Source organism: Monodelphis domestica, chromosome 7, assembly GCF_027887165.1.
Source record: "Monodelphis domestica isolate mMonDom1 chromosome 7, mMonDom1.pri, whole genome shotgun sequence".
Taxonomy (NCBI): Eukaryota; Metazoa; Chordata; class Mammalia; order Didelphimorphia; family Didelphidae; genus Monodelphis; species Monodelphis domestica.
The window spans coordinates 174,459,535-174,485,765 of NC_077233.1; the positions used below are offsets into that span (position 1 = coordinate 174,459,535).

The 26,231-nt window shown below is 39.9% G+C and overlaps 1 protein-coding gene across 2 annotated transcripts in view; it reads left to right on the forward strand.

Annotated features, from left to right (window-relative positions):
• The first annotated feature begins 11,653 nt into the window (after window positions 1-11,653).
• SEC14L5 (SEC14 like lipid binding 5) overlaps window positions 11,654-26,231 on the forward strand; it is an 84,805-nt gene continuing 70,227 nt past the window's right edge. For both annotated transcript variants that reach the window (XM_016424014.2, XM_016424015.2), the window contains exons 1-2: window positions 11,654-12,076; window positions 13,366-13,441. In XM_016424014.2, the coding sequence (XP_016279500.1) occupies window positions 13,379-13,441 (63 nt within the window). In that variant the 5' untranslated portion in view covers window positions 11,654-12,076; window positions 13,366-13,378. The remainder of the gene's footprint in view (window positions 12,077-13,365; window positions 13,442-26,231) is intronic.

Consider the following 26,231-nt stretch of genomic DNA (forward strand, 5'->3'; position numbering starts at 1 on the left):
TATATGAGGAAACTGAGGCCAGCTAGCCGAGTATAGTGCAATATTATTGCATTGAAAGAAATAATGACTATGAGGAATTCAGAGAAATATAGGAAGATGTATGAATTGGCCCAGTGTGGAGAAAGGAGAGCCAAAAACATAATATATGCAATCAACCAATTGATTACCAGATATTTATTAATCTTCTATTATACTAAGTGCCAAAGATACAAGTACAAAGTATAAAATGACCTCTACTCTAAATTAACTTACATTCTAGTGCAGGAGATAGCAAATCCATATAAAATATATAGATATAAAGTTAATAAATATAAATATGCATTTATGTAAAATTAAATAGTTAAATAGAAGATACTTTGGGAAGAGGGGACACTAGTAACTGTGGGGATTAGGAAATGACTAATGTAGAAGATAGTATCTGAGCTCTGCCTATTTTTTTTTAGCTCTTACCTTCTGTCTTGAAATTGATATTAAGTATAAGGCAGAAGATCAGTATTGGGGTTAAGTGACTTGCCCAGAGTCACATGGCTTGGAAGTTTGAACACACATTTGAACCCAGGACTTCCTGTCTCCAGGTCTGGCTCTCTATCCACTGAGCTACCTAACTGTCCTTCTGAATTCTGTCTTAAAGGAAGAGAGGGACTATGAAGAGGAAGCAAAGATGAAGTACATTCCAGGCATAGGAGATAGTGCAAAGGCAAGGAGATATGAGATGGAGTGTTAGGAGTGAAGAACAGGGAGAAGACCAGTTTTTCTGGATTGCAGAGTGCTAGGTGGGGGGAGTTAGAGGGTGAGTTGGTAGGGGCCAGGTTATGTGGTTAGGGCTTAAAAAAAAACTAAACAGAAGGATATGTATTTTATTCTAGCAGCAATAGGCAATAGAAAGTCACTGAAACTGATTGAGTAGGATGTTTGAGGAAAATCATTTTGGCAGCAGTGTATACAGTAGAATGGAGTGGTGAGAGACTTGTAGAATGGAGTGGTGAGAGACTTGAGGGCTAGACACTAAGAGGAAAGGACAGCTTTTTTTTTTTTTTTTAGGTGGCTCAGTGGAAAGAGTGCTAGGCTTGGAGTCAGGAGGACCTGGGTTCAAACCTGACCTCAGGTACTTTCTAGCTGAATGGACCAGTTCCTTAACCTCATTTGCTTATTAGCTCTTGCCCTTCTGTCTTAGAGTTGTTACTAAGATATAAAGTAATTTTTTAAAAGAGGCTTTTGCAATCAAAAAGAGGTAATAAAGGCCTGAAGTATAGTGATTCCAGTGTGAGAGGAGAGAATGGGCTGTCATTAAGGCAGAAATAAGATTTGGTACCTGATTGGAAACATGGGGTGAGGGAGAGTGAGGAGTCAAGGATAATGCCAAGATTATGAACCTGAGACTCCATTAAGATGGCAGTGGGGTGGAAGGATGTCCCAGGGTGTGAAGGCCACTGATGAAGGGAACAAACATTTAATAAATACCTACTGTATATCAGTCGCTGTGAGAGGCATTGAACAATGAAAAATAAAAATAAAACAATTCCAGAAAGGTTGATGAACTCAGATCAGTTGCCATGACTAAGCTTGATCTTGGAGAACAGATAATGAAATACATCTTCCTTCTCTTGCTAGAGAAGTGGGAAAAACTACATATGCTGATAGATTTGGTAGACACATCAGTTGGTTTTGCTTAACTGTTTTTTTTTTTAAGGGAAGGAGTTCTATATGGGATTTGATGGCTAATTGGGAAGCGATTGTTGTAAAAGGAAAAACAAATCACTGTAACATTTTATAGAAATCAAAATTTGGTAGGGCAGAGACCTGGGAGGAAGGGGCAGTACAAGATTGCATTAACTGGCCTCATTGAATGCCCAGAGAGGAATCCTGGAGCTGAGAAGGAAGTTGTAGAAATCAGAAGTCAGGAGACAATATTGAATCTTATAATGAGAAACTATGCAAATTTACCTTGAGAAATATGGGGCCTTAGGCCGGTTTTATGGGGAACAAAATCTTAGGATGAGGAAGAGTAGTGATTGGCAGTAGTTAGTGCAGTGGATAAAGTACCAGACTTGGAATCTTGCCTAGTTCAAATCTGGCTTCAGATACTTCCTAGCTGTGTGAGCCTAGGCAAATTACTTAGCCCTGTTTGCCTCAGTTTCCTTATCTGTAAAATGAGCTAGAAAAGAAATGGCAAAGCACTCCAGTGTCTTTGCTAAGAAACCCCAAATGAGGGGTGGGGGGGAGGAAAAGAAAATGATCTATGTCTTTAATGAATAATGCTTGGAAATGATCAAATAAAATATATTAAAAAAAAAAAGAAACCCCAAATGAATTAATAAAGGGCTGGTACACAGCTAAAAACAGCTGAATGACCACAACAAACAATGGATTGAGTGTTGAGTGGCTACTAGTAACAGAGTAAGGCTTTTTTCCCTTCTATACTCATAACTCTAAAGTGGTAGATCTAGAAGGGATATTGGAGGCCATCTAATTCATTTCCCTCATTTTACAAATGAGGAAACTGAGACCCAAGGAATTTAAATGACTTTTCACTATAGAAACAGAGGTCTTGCCCCTGTTTTGTTTCTCCCACTTACACAATTCTTAGTTAGTTAGTGATTGTGTATAAACTATTTTGTAGATCTTCAGTTGTTTTCAATATGTGATCTTTCTCTTCATGCTGGGAGCTTCTTAAGACCAAGATCTATTTTTATCTCCTTTCCTCTGTATGTTTTCATAGAGTCCATTCCAATGTCAAAAGTGAAGGACTAGAGAATTAAATGCCTGACCTGAAAATCACCCATTTCATATACAAAGATTATAACAGGAAGCCCCTGACCCCATTCCACTAGCAACTCCATTTTCCTTATCACACCTCAGGAGCTTCTCTGTCTCTGTTTCTGTCCTTGTGACTCTCTCTTTCTATATCTGTCTCTTCCCAGAGTTTATGTTGTTGTTCAGTTCTTTCCTTCATATCCAACTTTTCATGACCCCATTTGGGGTTTTCTTGGTAAAGATAATGGAGTAGTCTGCCATTTCTTTCTCCAGCTCATTTTTAAAATGAGGAAACTGAGGCAAATAGGATTAAGTAACTTGCCCCAGGTTACATAGCTAGTATATATCACAAGGTAGACTCCACACCCAGCTCTCTATCCACAGGGCCATCTAGCAGTGAGAGAACACCTCACTGCCTGAGGGATAATAAGTTCAAGTCACCTGGCCCTGATGAACTTGATATGATTTACATATCTAGTTCTCATTTGCCTTCTCAACTCCAGCCTTACATCACCAAATGCATGATAGGCAGCTCTACCTGGATGTCCCTGAGGCCGATTTAACCCATCCAACAATTTAGAAGCCCATGCTTCTATTCTAAATTTCCTGTTTCTGTTTAGGACATCATCCTTCCAGTCTCATGTTCACAACTTTCTTCATCTTTGACACTTCCTTATCCTTATCTCCCCACTTGCCAACATGTGTTCATTTCATCTTTATAATACATCTCACTTCTGTTCCTTCTTTTCTATTTGCACTGCCACTACCCTTTTTCAGACCCTCAAGATATAGAATGTGATGATCACAATGCCCTTTAGATTGGTCTCCTTGACTCATGCCTTCCTCCTCTTAGTCCGTTTTATTTTATTTTAAAATACTTATCTTCTGTCTTAGATTTGAAACTAAGTATTGTTTTCAAATGGAAGAGCGGTAAGGGCTAGGCAATGGAGGTTAAGTGACTTGCCCAAAGTAACACAGCTAGGAAGTGTCTGAAATCAGATTTGAGCCTAGGACCTTCCAACTCCAGGTCTTGCTCTCTCTATCCATTGAGACACCTAGCAGCTCCTGCAGTCCATTTTATAACATTTTTGCTATTCAGTCATTTTTTCAGTCATGTCCAACTCTTAGTGACCCCATTTGGGGTTTTCTTGGCAAATACTGGAGTTATTTGCATTTCCTTCTCCAGATCATTTTACACACAAGGAAACTAAATCAAATAGGGTTAAATGATGAAATATAAACTCTGCTGGGATTTGAAGCTTTTCATAATCTGTCTCCAATTAATCTTATAGGACTGACTTCATTTTATTATTCATTCAACAAGTACCTATTAAGCACTGGTCAGAGCAGCTATATTTCTCAATGGTTAGAGATCCAGGCTTAGAGACAGGAGGTCTTGTGTTCAAATCTGTTCACAGAGTCCTTAGTGGTATGACCCTGGACAAGTTCCTTAACCCCCATTGCTTAGCCTTTACCACTCTTGGGCCTTGGAACTAATGCTTAGTATTAATTCTAAGACATGGGTAAGAGTTAAAACAAACACACACACACACACACACACACACACACACACACACACAGAGTCATCTTATGCTAATGCAATTGGGAGCTATAGGAATTTTTTGAGGAGAGCAATACGGTCCGTTCTGGCCATAAGGAAAATCACTTTGGCAGTAGCAAGTAGGAAGTATAGTCAAACTTGAGACAGGAAGATCAATTTGAAGGCTATTCAGTTGTTACAGTTGTGTCTGACTCTCTTTATGACTCCATTTAAGATTTTCTTGGCAAAGATACTGGAGTGGTTTGCCATTTCCTTCTCCAGGAATGAGGAAACTCAGGCAAATAGGGTTAAGTCATTTGCTCAGGGTATAGCTGAAGCTAGATTTGAATTCAGGTCTTCCTGATTCCAGGTCTGGTACTCTATCCACTTTGCCACCTCCTTGCCCTAGGAGGACATTACTATAGTCCAAGAGACTCATAATGAGTGCTTGAACTGAAATATTAAGTGTGTGAGTAGAGAAACAGGGTAAGTAGGAGAGATATTATGGAGGTATAAATGGCAAGATATGGCACCTGAGTGGCTATGTGGGGTAGAGACTTGACGCTTGAATCTAGGATCCTGGAAATACCATGATGATAGAAATGGGGAAGTTTGGGAGGGTGGAGGGATTTGTGGAAATGATAAGGAGCTCTGTTTTGGACATGTTAAATTTGAGATTTCTCTGGCACATGCAATCTAGAATGTTCAATAAGCCATTGGTAATGCAGGACTAGAGCTCAGGAGAGAAAATTCTGCTGAATATAGAGATCTGTGAGTCATCTGCCTAAAGACGATAATTAAACCTTTGGGAGCTGATGAGGTCACTGAAGGAGAGCAGGCAGAGAGAGAAGAGATAAACTGGCCCTTTGTCTTATTGCTTCCTTTTTTCTGTTCCAGTAGAATTGGCTTATTTGGTATTCCACCTATATGACATTCCCCTGAGCAGTTGCATGCCTTTGTATAGGTTGTTCCCCATAAAAGCCCCACCTTTTAGTCCTCCTTTTGTTACCTTCAAGGCTCAGCTCATGTTATCTTCTAGAAGAGGCTTTCCTGATGCCACCAGTTGCTAGTCCTCATCTTCTGCATCTTCAGAATGACTTAATGTTTATTCTCTCTCTATTTTGTATCTACAGTTATCCCTTCTACATTGATAGGCTTAGGGGCTTGGTGCCCCTGAGATCTGGACAATTTGAGTAAATTTTTTGGCCTTCCCTTCATATCAGAGAAGAAGCCTGAATTTCTTTTTTTTATTCCATGGGGTGTTTATAGAACCTTACTGTAAATTTTGGGTCATGTTTCTGAGCTTCTAAACTTTTTTTCTGTGTCTTCTGCTGGCCTTCTTGGATTATGTACAGCTTCTGCAAAACTCCCCCCCCCCCCCAATTCTCATTTAATTTCTTGTGCTGACCCATGATATAATGAAACCATGATGGGGAAATCACGATGTGGAAGGTATAATCGTACATAACCACTATGGAATGTAAGCTTCTCGACAGTACCCTCCCTATTGCTCATTCAAGTGTAAGGAGTTACAGTGACTCGGTTACTGGGGGAAATAGGAAAAAAGTCACAAGCCCCTTCTGATTCTTTTCATCCAGCTCCTCTGATTTGTGTGGATTTCATTGTCATCATAGGCTAGGAAAGGAGTTAGAAATCAATTTATCACTTATGGTCAAGTAGGAGTTTAGAATGAAAGACTGGAGAGGCAGTGGGAGGAAAGATATTCAGAAGATAGATTTACAAAAACCAAGAGCTTCTCGTTGTTATTATTCAGTTGTATCTGACTCTTAGAGACCCCATGTACCATATGTGTCCATGGGATTTTTTTCTTGGCAAATGATTTGCCATTTCCTTCTCCAGTATCAGAGTTTAAGTGACTTGCTCAGGGTCACACAGTAAGTGTTTGAGGCTGGATTTGAACTGAGTTCTTCCTGACACTATGCCTAGTACTCTAAACCACTAAGCAACAGCTGCCTCTAAGAACTTCTCTAGTTCGTTGGTTAAGTGCGTCCAAGTGGAGTATACATCCCTAAAGCTGCTGGGGCTATAAGCTAAAGAACTGACAGACTCTTCCTTATGACGAATTTCCAGCTGATCAGAGAATGATGATTTTGGGGGAGAAGGGATGGGAACAGGCCTTTATTTGCCTACTCTGTGTCAGGTACTATGCTAAGAACTTTACAAATACCTCATTTGATATCCCCATTTTACAGTTGAGGACACTGAGGCAGACAGAGGTTAAACTGTCCAATCAGTTAGGTATCTGAGGTGGCATCTGAATTCAGGTTTTCCCAACTCCAGGCCTAGAATTGTATCTACTATGCCATCTCGCTGCCAAGATCATTTATAAAGGGGTTATGTTATGATGTGTGCTACTAGAGGGAGTGCTCACACCAAAAAATGTCTAGATCTTTGAAATGTTAAAGATTACTAAATGTGCATCATATCACTTGCCAGATCATAAACTTCATTGGGGTAGATTCTGCTTCAGCTAACCTTTCTTGTTTCCCCTAGTGCCTAACACAGTGCTTTATATTATACAGTGTGTGTTAAATAAACATGTATTCAACTGAATTGTATTGAATTTAGTTTTGAAAAATAGTAAAAAATTTCTGTTCTACACAGGAGTACTGGTAGGAATAAAGGCAGGTAGCATATAAGGGAAAGATGTTTGGGAAACAATGAGAAAATCAGTTTGATTGGAATGGTGCAATGGATAGAGAACGGAGCTTTAAATGAGGAAGATCTGAGTTCAAATAGGACTTCAGGCACTTACTATAGTAGTGTGATCTTGGGCAAGTCACTTAACCTCTGTTTATTTTAAATCTTCATCTGTAAATGGGGACACAAACCACTCCAGTATCTTTGCCAAGAACACCCCAAGAAGTCACATAGAGTGTACAACTGAATAACAACAAACAGGCTATTAACCAGTTCTATGTCATAGATACCTTTGGCAGCTTACTAACCTTTTCCCAAAATAATGATTTAAATGCATGAAATAAAATACAAATATGTAGAATTACAAAGGAAGCCAATTAGATGAAAATACAGTTATCAAAATATTTTCCCCATCCAACTCCATAGACCCCATGGAATCTATTCACAGACCCCTTGGGGGTCCATGGACCCAGATTGAGAACCTTTGGAAGAGAGTTCATATAGAGGAATTGTTGAAGATAAAGTTGGAAAGGCAGTTTGGGGTCAGAGTTTGGGGGGGCCTTGAATGCTAAGTGAAAGAATTTGGTATTGATGTTATAAGCAGTGAGGAATCATTGAAGGCTTTTCAGCAATAGAAGAGACATGATGAAAGTAGCATTTTAAGAAGATTAATCTGGCAGCACTGTGTAGAATTGATGCTGAGGCGGTGTGTGGGTGTGTGTGGTAGAGGCAGGGAGATTGATGGCAAGCAGGGCCTTTAGTTAAAAGGGTATTAAAGTAGTATAGGTGTGAAGGGATGAGGGTCTGAATTAGGGTTGTGGTAGTGATCATAAAAAAGAAGGGATGGATTTGAGAGAGGTCCGGAAGAATCTCTGGGTTTGGATGTGGGGGTGGAATAAGAGTAGAAGAATCAAAGATAACTTCAAGGTTAGGAGACTGGGTGACTAAGAGCATGATAGTATCGTTAACAGAAATAGGGATGTCAGGAGGAGATGCTAGGTTTTTTTGGGAAGATAATGTTTGGCTCTGTGTCTAATGCATGACATAACTTTGCCAGCTTCCTGTCCTCAGAACCTACGCATTCGCCTCTGGCCTCTAGCTGCCATGGGCAGAATTCCCAGTTCCTGAGCTTGGTCCAGGACCCATACTAGACACCATGGCTGCAGAAACCAGAGGAGGGTACATTCACCAAGGACTACATCTTTGATGTAGGAGGGTGGCTTTATTATATCTTGAAGTAGGAATTGATAGGGACACTGAGGTGCTGTAAACATCCTCCCTTTGGTTGAATAGTAGCCCTATGTAAAATTCCCTGTATTATGTGGTCCTCTTTCTAGATCATTCAGGTCTTTAGTTTCTCTTCAAGGTGTACATCCTGGGAGCTAGAGGTTGGGCTGTGGGGGTGTAGTAGAAGATGGGAAACAGAAGGATTGAGGATACACTCTAATATGCCATCTGAATAAAGCATTTGTATTGTATGGAGATTAATCCTCCAGGACTTTGAAAGCCATGAAGGGGATTTTGAAAGATTGGGCTACAGAACAAGGGTCCTACAGGCAGGGTCCTGATGCATGGCTAGGCTGCTCTCCAAAAGCCAGTAATTATAGTATCAGAAGATCATAGATTTAGATTTAATTGATGACGAATCAACATTGTCATTGAGCGCCTAGTATGAACCTAGCACTATGCCAGCCAAGTGAGGAAAATAAAAGAAACTTGATGACCTTTGTTCTAAAAAGAGCTCAGAATCTAGTTAGGGAGATATATCTAATACACATGAAATAACTGGAGAACCATGACATGTCAAGTTTTGAGATTGTGCAATTTGGGATAGCAGTTTGATGTGATGTGACATAAGAGAACACTGGACAAGGATCAGAGAGACCTGGGATCTGGTCTTGCTTTCCCACTAATTTGGTATGCAATTGTGGGCAAGTCATTTCCCTGTCTGGACCTCAGTTTCTTCAACTGTAAAATGAGAGAGGTTGAATTAGATGATTACCATTTTCTCTTCCCTCCTTTCTTTCCTCCTCCTCCTCTTCTTCTTCTTCTTCTTCTTCTTCTTCTTCTTCTTCTTCTTCTTCTTCTTCTTCTTCTTCTTCTTCTTCTTCTTCTTCTTCTTCTTCTTCTTCTTCTTCTTCTTCTTCTTCTTCTTCTTCTTCTTCTTCTTCTTCTTCTTCTTCTTCTTCTTCTTCTTCTTCTTCTTCTTCTTCTTCTTCTTCTTCTTCTTCTTCTTCTTCTTCTTCTTCTTCTTCTTCTTCTTCTTCTTCTTCTTCTTCTTCTTCTTCTTCTTTCTTCTTCTTCTTCTCCTCTTCCCCCCCCCCCTTATCTTCAGCCTTAGAATCTATTCTAAGTATTGGTTCCAAGGCAATTGGAGTTAAGTGACTTGCCTAAGGTCACACAGTTAGAACGTGTTTAAGGCCAGATTTGAATCAAGGACCTTCCATCTCCATGCCTGACTCTCTGTCCATTGAGCCACCTAGCTACCCTTTATGTTTCTTTCTAGTAGTAATTTAATTCAATACAGTTTAAACTTTTATGGACTATGTATCTAGGAGATTAGAGGCCTTCCTCTAGTTGAAGATGAGAAGACAACTATAATTTTCAATACTATCCAAGTGTGTCAGAGATAAACAAAGTATAGTTTAGTCTAATGGAGGTCATTACCAACAGTAACAAAGAAGTCTATATCCAAGAAGGGACATTTGAGCAGGGCTTCTTTAAAGGATAAATCAGAATTCAGGAGGCAAATCAGGAGGACATTTATAGGGAGAGAAAACTTGTTAGGATAGCTCTAAAGTGAGAAGGTAGAGGGCAGTTGGGTAGCTCAGTGAATTGAGAGCCAGGTCTAGAGAGGGAGAGGTCCTAGTCAAAATTGGCCTTAGATACTTCCTAGCTATGTGACCCTGGGCAAGTCACTTAATTCCCATTGCCTTGCCCTTACTACTCTTCTGCTTTGGAACCAATTCTTAGAATAGATTCTAAGGCAGAAGGTAAGGCTTTTAAAAAATAAAATAAAATGAGAAGTATAGGGGACAGAATAGCTAAGTCTAACTGGAGTGTGGAATAGGGAGTTGTCAGCTGGAAAGGCAGGTGCTAGACACATTGTAGAGGGCTTCCAATGCTAGGCAAAAGGTTTTAAACTTTACTTGACAGGCAAATGAGAGCCACTTGACATTTAAGGGCAGAAAAGTGGCATGCTTAAATTCTGATTCCATGACATGGGTTTGAGTCCTCTCATTCATACTGTGTAAACCGGAAAGTCACTTAATTTCTTCTGTAAAATGTGAGTAATAATATTTGCATTATTGATATCACAGTGCTGTTTTAAATATGAGAAAGAAAACTTTAAAGTGATAGATAAATATTAATTATTATTATTATTTTAGAATTCAGAGAAGAGACAGAACTCTTGGAATTACTGTAGCTATGGAAGGCTTCAGAAAAGAGGTAGAATTTGAATATGGCATTGAAGGAAGGTACTTTATAAACCTAAAATTAAAGAATCTTAATTGGGGTCTGTGAATTTATGTTTAAAAAATATTTTGACAATTGCATTTCAGTAAAATTTTTCCTTTGCAAATTATAATATATATAAATTTTACACATTAGAAAACATTCTAAGAAGGGATCAATAGGCTTTATCAGATTGGCAAAGGGATCCATGACACATAAAATGCTAAGAACCTCTAACTTAAACGTAAATAAGTATTATATAATTAATAATAGGCATCAAAGTGGATAGTATTGTACTTAAGAGTCAGAAAGTTTGGTGTTCATTTCTTGACTCATACACTTCCTGGCCTGGGCAAGTCATTTTTATCTTAGCACATCTCTCCCAGGGTTGGTCTGAGGATAAAAGTGAATATTTGAAAAAGTTTCCAAATATTAAAACGCTATATAAGTGCTAAATCATTTCAATCCTAATAATACGTCTATTAATATTCCTTCTGGTAATATTCCTATTAAAAATGTTCTTATGTCTCTACTGTCAAAATTTTTATTCCTGTTCCTACTTCTATGATTCCTCCTTCTGTTACAATTCCTCACGTTACGAATACTAATAATGTTGAGAGATTGGATAGACCTAACGGTCTGGAAGACAATTCAGCGGGCACAGTAACTGGGAGGCAGGTATGTGCAGGGCAGGGCAGGGCAGGGCAGGGCGCAAGCCACTGTGGAGGGCAGCCAGCTGAATTCATCACCCACCAATTCTTCAGTGACCTCTGGCGGCAGCAAGGTGGAGTACAGGGGGGAGGAGCCAGGCTGAGCGGTGGGGTTCTGAACCTAGAGAGGGGTGGGGATGAAGGAGGTTCCTTAAAGGCAGAGGCCACTGAGCTCCAGGTCTAGGGCGGAGCGCCGAGTGAAGAACCAACCTCCGTAGGCAGGAGGAGAAGCCAGCCTAAGAAGGGGGCGTGGATTTGTGGGGGGTGGAGGTCCGGGGGGGACTAAAGCTCAAGAAGCAGGATTAGATGGGGGTGTGGCCAGGTTGAGGTTCTGTGAGGCGGGGCTCTAGTTTGGAATTTAGTTCTTGCTGGCTCCAGGATTTGATTCCATCCTCTTCCCTCGATACCCTTTTGCCATCTCCAAGAGTTTGTTTCTGGGCTTCAGTCTTCTCTACTCAACAATGGGCCGACAAGCCAGGGCGGGGGCGGGGGCGGGGGCGGAGGTGGGGTTGGGGCGGGGGTGGGACCTTGGGGGGCTGGGATAGGGCGGTACGGGGCGGGGTAGGGCGGTCCCAGCTGCAGCCAGGAGCGCAGCCTGGAGCGCAGCCTGGCTCCGCGCCTCCTGCCTCTCTGGGGCCCGGCCAGGCGCTGCTAGAAATAGCAGGAGCCGGGTGCCGAGTCGCGGATTTTCTCCGCGTGTAACTAGGCTCGGTGCCCAGCCGCGGGATCCGGCAGGAGGGATAGGGAGTTTGGGAGATCGGAGGTTAGGAGCATCAGGGACACGGAGGCGCTCCTCACCTGGTTTCTGTGTCCCTCCTGGAGAAGTTTGCTTCGTCGAAAGCCTTTCCGTGCTGCTGGGAACAGCCGCTGGCCAGTGTTGTGGCGAGGGAAGCTTTAAGCCCGGGCTCTGGTCCTTTCGGGGAGGACGACGGCCCGGGCAGAGCTTCAAGCACAGGTGGAGGTGTGTGTGTGTGTGTGTGTGTGTGTGTGTGTGTGTGTGTGTTGTGTGTGTGTGTGTGTTGTGTGTTGTGTGTGTGTGTGCGTGTGCGTGTGTGTGTCCGTGTGTGTGTGTGTCCGTGCACGCGCACGATTGCTCGTGGATGAGTGTTGGGGGCGTCTTATGTGCAGGGACACGTGAGGGTTTCTGAGAGGGGTGTTGAGAATGCATATAGGCGTATATGAGAGATGAGTGTGCATGCAGTGTGTGTGCGCGTGTATGCGAGTAGGAATATTTGAGAGTTTGAGGATGGCTGTGTGTGCGTGTGCAGGCTTAGTGCGGGGGTGTAGGCAAATAAGGAGGAATAGTTTCTATTTGGATATATGGCTGAGTAAGGGTTATTCTCTTGATTTTTTTTTTTTGAGGTGAGGTCTAGACCTGTGATTTCATTGTTGTAGGGAACTCCCAGTCAGAGGACTTTCTACCAGTTCCTATAGGCAGCTGTTCTGCAACTTGGAGTCTTAAAAGAGTGGCCTGGGGCACCCAGAGGTTAAGCAACCACACAGCCACTATGTCAGCTGCAGGACTTGAAACCTGGTCTTACTGACCCTGAGGCCAGCTTTTTATTTTACCATGCCTCAGCTGCTTCTCCAAATCATAGATTTAGAATGGAAATTTCAGACCAATGACCTCACTTTGTAGAGGAGGAACTGAGGCCCAAAGAAATTGACTTGCCCAAAGTCACAAGGTAAAGCATAAGATATGGAATTTGAACTAAGGCTCCTCGACTCCAGAGCCAGTGATCTTTTCACTGTACCTTGTTGTAAGGATTTGGGTGCCTATATTACATGTGTGCTGGTCCTTCAGGTGGAACATTCATTTTGGGGCAGTATCAAGATTGATAGCTGGGCCCAAGGGACAGTTATTTGGGGGCTCCAGATCCATAAATGCCTCAGCATTTCAAGAAGCTTAGGAGTTAATGCCTAATGTCTTTTCTTTAAGATCATCTCCAGTTTATCCTGTGTCTGTCTTGTTTGTACATAGTTGCTTTCCTGTTGTGAAGTCCTTAAGAAAAGGGACTATTTTTTGCCTTTCTTTGAACCCCCCAGCACTTAGCACAGAGCTTGGCATATAACAAACAGATCCTTAATAAATGCTTGTTTACTTGACTTGAGGGGCTAGAGTCCAAGAGCTATTGTTTCCATACCACTAAACAGCAGTCAGGGTGAAACATCCTATTTTCAGAGTGAGGAAGCTACAACTTAAGTGAATTAAAAAATAATAGTTCTGTATGTTTTGGATTGCAGGTTCCAGGTGAAAATGGTCCAGAAATATCAGTCTCCAGTTCGAGTCTACAAATACCCCTTTGAGCTGGTCATGGCGGTAAGTGCATACATGGCTATATATGGGTATCTGTTGAGTGAAGAAAGGTGACCATCCCAGACTCCCTCTCAGGGATGAGAAGTCCTAGAGATCAGCTTTGGGTATGCAGTCTATTATTTATATATTTATTAAATCCCTGTCAGCTAAACCAAGAAGCTTAAGCTGCTCTTGAGACTTTTTACATCCTCCCTGAGCATCCTAATGGAACTTGAGCTAGGTTGTGGTGAAGGCACAGGTGATTTGGGCATTAGTATTCAGTTTCTAAGTCTTGGTTACCATTTTGGGATCTTGAATAAATTTAATAATCTTTCCTCAGTTTTCCTGTCTTTGAAATGGCAACAATTAAAAGTAAATGCTTTGTGATTTTACCAAGGGATACACTTAATAATTGTTGCTTGGATGAGGGGTTTTTATTTTTATTTTTGTCCGGTATTTTGTAATGTTACAAGAGTATTTAGGTGAAATATTTAATTCATTGTATAGAGATATCTTTGGGGGGGGAAGGGAGAAAGGGGAGGGAGAAGATAGAGAGGAGAGAAGGGAGGAAGAGAAAGATTAAGGGATGGAGAGGGAGAGGGGAAAGGAAGGAGATCGAGAAGGGACGAAAGGAGCAAGAAAGGAGAAGGGGGCAGAAGGAGAGAGGGAAGGAGAAGAGAGGTAGAAAGAAAGGGGAAAGGAAAGAGAAGGGAAAAGGAGGGAAGGAGAAAAAGAAGAGGAAAAGAGAGATGAAAGGACAGAAAGAGAGAGGAAGAGGGAGAGATAGGAGAAAGAAGGAAAAAGGGAGAGGAGGAAAAGAGAAGGAGTGAAGGGGAGTTAAGGAAAAAGAGAGAAAGGAGAAAGAGAGAGAGAGAGAGAGAGAGAAAGAGAGAGAGAGAGAGAGAGAGAGAGAGAGAGAGAGAGAGAGAGAGAGAGAGAGAGAGAGAATGAGAGAGAGAGTCAGAAAAGGAAGGGAGAGAGAGAGAAAAGGAGACTATCATTTTGAATAAATTCCAAGGCATCATCTTCCACCTACTTATCACCTTTCTCATCCCCACCCTGCCCTATCCTGGGCACCAGAATCTTGATGTTGCGTGTGAATATGTAATTTAGAGGAAAAGAGTGTCTCTTAAACTCTGAAAAACATGGTAATTTGCCATTCTAAGGGTTATGGATATGGAAGGGAACCCTGAGGTTTCCTGGTCCAATCCTTTCAGAGAATCATATAATCTTGGAGTTGGAAGGGACCTTAGAAGTTAAGTTCAATTCATACTGGAACTAGAAATCTCCTTTATAACATGTTCAACAAGTAATTATACAAACTTTGCTTGAAAACCTCCAGAAAAAAGGAAACTCACTTTGTCCTAAGGCAGAACATAATATTATTGAGCAGATCTAATTTTTAGGAAGTTTCCCCTTATGTCTGGCCAAAATTTGCTTCTGTTTAATGAAATTGGTTCTAGTTCTGCCCTCTGGATCTAAATAAAACAACTATGGTACCTTTTCCAACTGATGGTCCTTCAGATATTTGAAAACAATTACTGTATGCTCTTTAGTTCTTTCTTTTCTATAGATTAAATATCCCACTTCTTTGGTCAGATCCTTGTATGATGTGGTTTCAAGGCTCCTTACTGTCCTCATCATTTGCCTCAGTATACTCCCCAATCTCTGTGTCCTTTCTAAAATGTGGCACCCCAAAACTGAACATAAAACTCCCAATGTGGGCCTATCAGGTTAGGGTCCAGTGATACTATAGCTCTAATAATGAATCCTAAGATTACATAGGTTCCGGGATCTGTGAATTTCACACTGCTGACATATTGAGGAAAGAAAGAAGAACAAAGCATTTATTAAATGCTTACTATGTGCTTGGTAATGGGTAATAAAAATAACTAGTTTCACATAGCACTTTAAGGTTTGCAGAATGTGAAAATATTATCTCACTCGATCTTCACTGTGACCCTGAGAAATGGGCTGCATTTTAGAACTGAGGAAGCTGAAGCAGACAAAGATTAACTACCTTACCCCAGAGGGTTTGAAATCAGGTTTTCCTGACTCCAGGCCCCATGTTCTCTCTATTGCACCATCTAGATCTTCTTTTTCTTTTTTTTAACCCTTACCTTCCATCTTGGAGTCAATACTGTGAAGTATCTGAGGCCAGATTTGAACCTAGGACCTCCCATCTCTAGGCCTAACTCTCAATCCACTGTGCTACCTGGCTGCCCCCCATCTGCTCTTCTTAAATCAAACTGGTAGTCCACTAAAATCCTCATGCCTTTTTCACAGGAATGGCCCTCTTAACAACTTATCTCTTGTTGGTTTTTTTTTTAACTCAAGAGAAGGACTCTACATAGAATCCTTTTTTTTTTAATTTATTTTTTATTTTTTCATAGATTGCTTTTAAAAAATATTTTCCCCTAATTACATGTAAAAACAATTTTTAGACATTCATTAGAAAAAATTTTTAACCCTTATCTTCCACCTTAGAATCAATACTATGTATTAGTTCCATGGCAGAGGAGTGGTAAGGGCTAGGCAATAGGGTTTTAAGTGATTTGCACAGCTAGGAAGTATCTGAGGCCAGATTTAAACCTAGGACTACCCATCTTTAGTTCAGGCTCTCAATCACTGAGCTGCTCCCTGCCTGAATTTTTTTTGAGTTCCAGATTCTCTCCTTTCTTTAATCTTTTCTCCCTCCCCTCCTGGAGATGGCAAGCAATTTAATTAATAGATTTTGTATGTATAATCATCTACATATATTCCTAAAGGCCTTCTCTGCTCTGTTTTCATGATATAGAGGGAAACAATGAGTTGAGTCGAAGCTCTGTCCGGTCTTCCCAAGCTGGAAGGGTTTCAGGTATGCATTCAGAGGCAGGCTCTATGTTTGTCTTCTGAGGACTGGGCTCTAGTTAAGTTAGTACCAGGGAGTTGGCCAATGGATGATGAATGTTTTTTGGCCACAGCAATTCATTAGTCCATCTCCTAAGTCATTGAGGGGCTGTGACCCGCATTGGTGCAGGAATAACTACACAAATGAAATCATAGATCCTTGAAGTATATTTCATCTTATTCAATTTGGCTCCTGGTCCCAACCTATTTAGATAATTTTGGATCCAAGTTCTTTCATTTAATTTAGTAGCTAACCCTTTCAGCTTTTAGTCATCTGCAAATTAGATAAATACATCATCCAAATAATTGATAAAAGTCTTGAACAGGACTTGTTTTTTTTCCAAGTTTACCTTTGATTTCATTGGCATAAACAGCTCTAGGTGAGAAAACTCCCTCTACCAAATGCATTTCTATAAATATTTTCTCTGTAACTTGTAATCTTAGAGAGCTGTCTGAGACTCAAATGGAGTAAAATGATTTGCCCATGAACACATAGTCAGTATGAATCTGAGGCAGAACTTGACCCCCCAGGTCTTCCTGATAATGAGGTTAAGCCCCTACCTACTGTGCCATGTTTCCTTTCTTTTCTTGTTGATATTGATCACAAGGTCTGGTCATTTAACTAGTTTGAATCTACCTAATGGTAGGTTGACATCATGTTTGGGCAGGTAACTTAATTTCTGCCTCAGTTTACCCAACTATAAGATGAGGATGATAATAGCACCTACCTTTCAGGATTGTTGTGAGGATCAGATGAGGCAATAAAACAATTTAGACAAGTTATAAGACAATTTAGACAGAAAATAAACATTGTAAAAAGTACTTAGCATTCTGCCTGGCACATATTAAGTGCTATGTAAATGCTTATTACCTTCCTCACTTTCTGCTTAAATCCTTGGCTTTTGTCTTCAAAATGTGAAATTGACAGGACATAGATTTTTGTTTCTTGTTTTCTAGAGTTAAAATGTGAATAGTTTTTATATTACCTTTATTTCTAAACTTTTTCTTTTAGCCATCCCTTATAATAAAAAATTTAAAAAAGAGGAAAAAGCAATTCAATAAAATTTTTCCTTCTCCCTCCCTCCCTCCCTCTTTATCACTCTTTTTTGCTCTCTCTCACACTCTCTCTCTGTCCCTTTCTCTCTCCCTCTCTCTGTTCCTCTCTCTCATACACAGACACAGACACAGACACAGACACACACACACACACAGACACACACACAGACACACACACACACACACACACACACACAGACACACACACACGCTCACTTAGACACACATTAACCAAGCATAACTATTCCGTATCTGGAATCTTCTACCTCTGCAAAGCAGGGAGGGAGATACATGGTCTTATCTTTTCTTTGAGGCCAAGCTTAGTCATATTTATGCAGTGTTCAGTTACTTTCTTCTCCTTTACGTTTACATTGTTGTAATCTTGTATGTACATATATTTTGATTCTGCTTCATTCTGTATCAATTCATTTAAGTTCATGCTTTTCTGAATTCTTCGTAATTCCACTACATTAATGTACTATACTTTGTTTAGCCATTCTTTAATATATGCAGCTCCAGCTTCTAATGTCAGAAGAGATGTTTTTTCCCTTAACTCTTACTATCTGCCTTAGTATCAGTTCTAAGATAGAAGAGCCACAAGGGCTAGGCAACTGGAGATAAATGACTTACCCAAGGTCACATACCTAGTAAGTGCCTGAAGCTTGGGGTTCTCTTTTCACTGTGCTACCCAGCTGCCTCAAAGAAGATTGTTTAACTTTGGGAAAGTTACTTAACCTTTTTAGGTCTCAGTTTCCTGATTTGTTAAATGGAAGTGGGCTGGGGTTGACTTTTCTATTGTTATAATTCCTTAACTATCTATGATACAGTGGAGAAACATATATAGCTCTAGAATCTCTAAATAATCCCCAAATCATCTTACTTAATTTTGCTTGTCACTTAACTTCTTTCTCCACTTCTTCATCTGTATAATGATGATAATAAAACCTGACCTACTTAGCTCAGAGGTTGGTTGTGATAAATCAAATAGGATAATGTATGTGAATTAAATTATAACTATGTGAGTTAAATGTAAACTTAATTAGCATTGGCAGGGCACTCAAAAATAATTTATGTAAAATAGCAAACAACTTGTGTCCTCAAACTCTAAAATGCCTGCTAGTGTGGAATATATTAGGATGTAGTCATTGGAATGCTAATCTATCATATTGCCTGTGGTAATTTTTAAAAAGTCTTATTTATATGTCTTTTAAAAAATCACAGTTATTGTTTAATATATCTTCTCCTTCAGTTTACATCCCTTCTCTTGTAATAAAGAAAAAGAATGGGGGCAGCTGAGTAGCTCAGTGGATTGAGAGCCAGGCCTAGAAATGGGAGGTCCTAGGCTCAAATCTGGCCTCAGACACTTCTAGCTGTGTGACCCTGGGCAAGTCACTTAATCTCCATTGCCCTTATTGCTTTTCTGCTTTGGAACCAATACACAGTATTTATTGTAAGATTTAAGGTAGGAGCTAAACAAACAAACAAACAAACCTCAAAGAAAAAGAGTTAAGCAAAACCAATAGACATAATTCTGGTGTCTGAAAGAATCAGAATGGACACCACTGTAGACCACTATGGAGAGGAAGGAGATATGGTTTACCATCCATTCATCAGGACTAATAATGGACATTTCAATTAATCCAAGTTGTGCTGCCCTGGAAGTGTTGTTATTAGAGTCCCTGGAGAGTTACTGCTTTGTGGTTCTTAAAAGCCTTCTCATCAGTAACTTAGGATCACAGGAGCATGAACTGGAAAGAAACTTGGGTTGTTTTTTAGTTGTTTCAGTCATGACTGACTTTTCGTGACTTCATTTGGGGTTTTCTTGGCAAAGATATTGGAGTGGTTTGCCACTTTCCAGCTCATTTTACAGAGAAGGAAACTGAGGTAAATAGGGTTAAGTGACTTTCCCAGGGTCACACAGTTAGGAAGTGTCTGAGGCTACAACTCAGGTAGTTGAGTCTTCCTGACCCCAGGCCCAGCACACTCTCCACTGTGCCAAAGTAGCTGCCCTGGAAAGGTCCTTAAAAGCCAACTGCCTCTTTTAACAGAAAAGGAAACTGAAGTCTCCAAAAGTGAAGCAAGTTCTTCAAGGTCACACTGAGATGGAATTCAAACCTATGTGTTCTGACTCCAGAGTACCATATTTGTTTCTTTTCTTTTTTTCTGTTTTTGAACCATTTCCTTCCATCTTAGAATTATTATTAGCTCTAAGGCAGAAGAGTGGCTAGGCAATGGGAGTTAAGTGACTTGCCCAGGGTCACACAGCTAGGAAGTGTCTGAGGTCACTTTTGAACCCAGGACCTCCCTTCTCTAGACTTGGCTCTCAATCTACTGAGCCACCCAGCTCTCTTCCCTCTCTCCCATGTCTCCTCCATGCTGGTTTCTAAAGAGCCTTACATTCACTATATATATATATATATAAAGTATGAGGTGTTGACTTGACAACTTACAATTTATTTCTTGGTGTTTGTGAATTGAAGCTTGAATACGTAGTTTAGGAATATCCCATTTAAAAACTATAAAAAGTATCCAAGTGATTGTTGCCCTAACAATGAATATTTCTTGAACACCAACTGTTCCAAGGCTCTGTCACTAGTTCAAGGGATGTGACATGTTAATGCTTTTCTAAAGAAGAAAGAAAATAGAATGCACTCAAGTATGCTAGTACCGTATTGTTTTGTCCACCAATCCTCTTCCGGAAAGTAGCCCTGAGTCATATCAGCGTGACCATCAAACTAGTTTCTTGGCTGTTTACACAACACCATTGTCACCAAAATAATTCTTCAACTCCCCTAACGTGAAATTGCATGCTGTGTGTGCAGTGTGTTGTCACTTAAGGTCTTTTGGGGTTTCTAAATTAAACACTTTTCTTCAGTGAGTGTTAGATCTTAGAGAATATCAAGCTTACTATTGCCTTTTTTAAAAAAGCATTATCTGAAGATCCAAAGAAAGGCTTTTAAAATTGTATTTTGTATGCAAAAAATATCCTTCATCCTTCCAAGGTTTCCCTAACCCCTGTTCCTAGTTGACATTTTATGGAATATACTATGGGAGGGTAGGCACAATTGGAGCTCTGAATTGATCCACCTATACTGGAAATCAATTTGGAATTAATTATACCCCCAAAGTCACTGAATCATACATATTATTTGACATAGGGATATTTTTACTAGGTCACTCTAAAGAGATCAAAGAAAGAGGGAGATTATCCATATTTATAAAATATTTACCCTAGCCTTTTTGGTTGTAGCAAAAAAAAAAAAGGAAAATACGAGTTGCTTATCATATGAGAAATGGTTGAACAAATTATAGTACATGAATGAAATATTATTGAGCTATAAGAAATGATGAAAGAGACATTCAGGGCAGCCAGGTAGCACAGTAGAAGAGTGCAAGGCCTGGAGTTGGAAAGATATGAGTTAAAATTTGACTTCTTAGCTGAGTATCCCTGGACAAGTTATTTAACCCCATTTACCTAGGCCTTACTGCTCTTCTGCCTCAGAATTTGTATTGATTCTAAGGCAAAAGGTAATGATTTAAAAAAAAAAAAGAAACATTCATAGAAATCTGGGAGAACCTATTTGAACTGATACAGGGTAAAGTGAGCCGAACCAGGAGAAGAATTTATAGAATGATACAGTTCTGTAAAGTCAAATCAAGAAGCATTTTTCAAGCTCTTAGTATGATTCAGGCTCTGTGCTTAGTGCTGAGGATGCAGAGAAAGGTAAAATCAGTTCTTGCCCTCAAGGAGTTTACAATCTAATTGGGGAGGACCTGAGGAAAACAACTATGTATCAGATAAGAACTGGATAAATTGGAGATAATCTGAGACTGAAGGCAATAGAATTAAGGGAGACTGAGAATGTCTTATTGTAGAAGAGGGGATTTTAGCTAAGACTGGAAGGAAGCCAGTCTGGGCTGGAGGGAATGAAGAGGAATAGAATTCTAGACTTTGGGGACAGATAGTGAAGAAGCAATCAGAAGATGGAGTGTTTTGTGTGAGAAATAGCAAGGGAACTAGAGTCACTGGGTCAAAATAGAGTATAAATAAGATGTAGGAAGACTGGAAAGGAAGGAAGGGGCCAGTCTTGGAAGGGCTTTTAAAGTCAAACAGAGGATCTCATATTTGATCCTAGAGGTATTAGGGAACCTAATAGGTTAATATGGCAGGTCATCCTATACTTTAGGAAGGACTTGATTACTGAGTGGAACATGGAAAGGAGTGAGGAGTGACTTGAGGCAGGGATTGAGTCATTTTCAGTCATGTCTGACTCTTTGTGACTCCATTTGGGGGTTTTCTTGTCAGAGATACTAGAATTGTTTGCCATTTCTTTCTACAGCTCATTTTACAGATGAGGAAAATGAGGCAAACAGGATTAAGTGACTTGCCCAGGGTCACTGAGCTAGTAAGTATTTGATATTAGATTTGAACTCAGGAAGATGATGAGTCTTCCTGACTCCAGGCCTTGCACTCTGTGTCCATTGCCCCATGTAGCTAGCCAATGAACAGCTCAACAAGTTGGCTATTGTAACAGTAGGATTGTGAGGTGACAAGAGCCTGTTGCACCAGGGTGATAGCATTGTCATAGGAGAGAGGAGGACATATACAAGAGATGTTGTTAAAATAGAACTGATGGGACTTAGCCATTGATTGGATATGGGATATGTGTGTGAGAAAGTGAGGAATTGAGGCTGACACTTAGATTTTGTAGCAGTAAAATAAGAGGCAAAGTTCTCAGATGAGAAGATGGGGCAGGAGGAGTCATGGAAGGTTTGAGGAGAGATGAATAGGTTTGGAAAAATCTCTGTAGTGAGTAGATTAATGAATCAATTAGGGAAGTAGGAAAGGATTGGGGCCCAGTGAGATAATGTAACACAATTGTGAAAAGACTTACACTTTCTGATCAATGGAATGACCAATCATGACTTCAAAAGACTGATGAGAAATCACATTTTCCACCTGTTGGTGGAGAGGTAATGGACTAGGGGTGTAGAATGAGATGATTTAGGTCATGTGTAGAATTCTTTTGATTGAGTATACCTATTTTTTTTATAAGGGAAGGCTCTTTGTTATTTTGATTTTATGGTGGTGGTAGGGAGAATTATGGGGCTCCTTGGTGTTAATAACAATCATAATACAGAAAAGAAGAAAAAAACAGTGAACATTTAAAATAAGGAAGTTCAGAAGAGAACACAGACAAACAGCAGTATTAGAATTACCACATTATGATTTGGGGTTTTGGTTTTGTAAGATTATTCACTTACAAAATTGAATAATGTAGAAATAAGTTTTGTGTGATAATACATGTAAAACCCAGATTGAACTGCTTGTCAGTTCCAGGAGGGGAAAGGGGAAAAAGGGAAGGAGACAATATGAATCATATAACTTCGGAAAACTTATGTGGAAATTTGTTATTAAAATAAAAAATTTTAAAGTATCATTAAATTATATCTATTTATACTTTAAGAAACCAAATAAAGCATAAATTTTGTGTCATGTACAATGTTCATTTTCTGTTTTTTTTTTGTGTAAGGAAATGTTTATCATAATAAAGAATTTAGGGGACAGCAAGGTGGCTCAGTGAATTGAGAGTCAGCCCCAGAGATGGGAAGTCCTGGGTTCAAATTTGGCCTCAGATACTTCCTAGCTGTGTGACCCTGGGCAAGTCACTTAACTCCCATTGCCTAGCCCTTATCACTCTTCTGCCTTAGAACAAATACCCAGTATTGATTCTAAGATGGAAGGTAAGGGTTTAAAATTTTTTTAAGGAAAGATTCTCCAAGAAAAGGAAAAAAAAATTAGAATGAACTGTGAAATGTATACCCCTCATGTAATCTTTCTAGGATTGAATACCTCTTTCTTTCCTTCCAAAATATCATCACTTTTCCTTCAAAATAGCTAGTGTTTTATGTTCTCAACTAGTGAATAACATGAAGTAAACTCATGGAATCAAACTCCTAGAAGTGATTATTTGGGTCCATGAAATTTTTCTTTTTTGATTGAAATTATCCCAAGTGGCTTCTCCTTTTTGCTTTAGGTTAAAAATAAAAATTCTTTCTGTAAAATGTTGCTTGCCAATTAATATTATATGCTATATGTTTAAAAGACTGTAAGACCAAATGGAGCAAAGTTGTTGAAAATAAAGATTTTTTAAATAAGGAAAAAAATAGCTAGTATTTGATGATATGTATATAGCCCTTTAGGATTATGAAGCAGCTTACAAATAGTGTCTCATTTTTTCCTTACAACAACCCTAGGAGATAGGTGCTATTTATGAACCCCCTCCTCTATTTTACATATGAGAAAACTGAGGGAAAAGAGGTTAAATGATTTCTTTGAAGTCAAATATTTGAACTCAGATCTTCCTGACTCCAAATCTGAAGCTCTATCCGCTTTGCCACCTACCTACCTATATATACTCTTATCGAGGGTAGGTATTTTTCCTTTATACCGAATTTATTAAAAAGGGTTGAAGGGAAACATAGTGACCCATTATTAGAGGGGGTCTTTGGTTTCCTTCGATAATTAAACTTTCAAGGTATTGTGCACAATTCAGAGACAAAAACAAAACTTTCTCTCCCTTAAGCGGTTTACATTTTTCTGGAGAGGGGGAAGGAAGTAGAATTTCCTTGATTCCACACTCAACCCATTTTTCTATAGACTGTTGCCATTCAAAAATTTCACCTCCTAAAAATTAAAACAAAAAAATTTTTAACCCTTACCATTTGTTTTGTAATCGATGCTGGTCCCAAGGCAGAAGAGCAGTCACCAATAGGCAACTGGGGCCAAGTGATTTGCTCAGGATCATACATGTAGGAAGTATCTGAGCTCAGATTTGAAGTCAGAACGTCCCGTCTAGTCCTGACTCTATCTATCCACTGAGCTCCCTAACAACCTTTTCTCTGCACCTCTTGTGCTTAATTAGTACAATTTTTTTAATACTCCCATGTAAAGAAAACAAAGGACATCTGGTGTTTCCTTGGGCTATAGGATCAGAAACCTATAAGTAGTGAGTTACTACATCAGGTCTGGCATCATTTCCCCTGTGATTTTAGGTTATAAGCATAAATGCTATGTATTTCAGACTAGGAAAATGGCAAATAAGTAAACCCTCAAGCTCTAACCATTATTCCTCCAATACCAACTTCTCCAAGGAATTTCCCATTTCCTCCAACTACCTCCCCGACACAACTTTCTTTTGAGTATCCAGAAAACCAAACTTTTCATCTTAGAAGTCTGGATCAGTTTCTGGGCTGAGCATCTTTCTTGGGCAAATGGTGCCAGGCCTCGTTTTAACAGTTGGAGCACACGCTACCCCCGTGCTCCAACCTTCTGCAAGGGAGACAGAGAACAGAGATTGACAGAAGCAGCTTGTAGGGAAAGCTGCTGCCCACACAGCCCTTGGGGACCAGAGAGTACTGTGATTTTCAGATGATCTCTGGTTCAGCAAACTGAAAGAGCTTGTTGAAAAAGAAAATGGAGAACAGATTTTTCTAAGGAGTAGTCTTTTCATGGGGGTAGGGAAACAGAAGGAGCTGCTCTTAAATGCAGAACTGGATAAGGGGACGTGAGTTTGTTCTACTCAGAGGTGTGCAATAGGGTCAGTCTCCTGCCTCCTCTTAGCTGATTGTGAAGTTTTCAGAGTGAGCATTTATGTGTTGGCAATCAACAAATGCCACAGATTAACATTTGATTTATTGTTGTGGTGATTATTTTAGACTTTTAAAAGTGGGAGCAAGGGGCATCTGGGTGGCTCAGTGGATTGAGAGCCAAGCCTTGAGATGGGAGGTCCTGGGTTCAAATTTTACCTCAGACCCTTCCTAGCTGTGTGACCCTCGGGCAAGTCACTTAACCCTCATTGCCTAGCCCTTACTGGTCTTCTGCCTTAGAACCAATATACAGTATTGATTCTAAGATGGAAGGTAAGAGTTTTAAAAAGGAAAGGGGAAAAAAAGAGTAGGCAGCTAGGCAGTTCAGGGGATAGGGAGCCAGGCCTGGAGACAGGAGGTCCTGGGTTCAAATGTGGTCTTAGATACTTCCTAACAGTGTAACCCTAGTCAAGTCACTTAATACTCATTGCCTAGCTCTTATGGTTCCTCTGCCTTGGAACTAATATTTAGTATCAATTATAAGACAGAAATTTAGGGTTTAAAAAATGCTGGAGAAAATATTAATGCAGGTTAAATTTGTAGGTGTATTACTTTTACTTTTTTTTCCTTCAGGAGAGCTGATGTTAAACATTTGCTAGTGTACTTCTGGGTCCAGAGAGAGGCATATTTTAACCCAAGTACACTAACTACAATGTATATAGCATGTGTATAGGTAGGGGACAGCAGATATATACTATATACCAAAATGTGTATTATATTTTTAAAAGGGGATATCTTGTTTTATCCCACCTTTGTTTCCCATAATACCTCTAAGTAATCATAGTATACCCCTATCCTCTCTGTCACTGAGAAAGCATTCCTTCTAACAAAGAATACAAATTAAAAAAAAAAAGCAATTCAGGAAAATTAACCAACATCCTACCCAAGTCCAACATTACATGCAGTGCTCCTCACCTGAGTTTCCCACTTCTGCCAAGAATGGAGGGTGATATACTCTCACATCTTTTCTTTGAGGCTGATTTTGGTTATCATCATGAATTCTGTTTCCATATTTATCATTATTGCTATTGCTCTTTCCAGTGGATAGAGTACCCAGGCCTGGAGTCTTCTTCCTGAAGACTCTTCTTCCTAGTTCAGTTCAAATCTAGCCTTAGACACTGACTAGCTTGTGGCCTTGGGCAACCCATTTACCCCTATTTGCCTCAGTTTCCCATCTGTAAGATGGTCTGGGGAAAGAATTGGCAAACTGCTCCAGTAT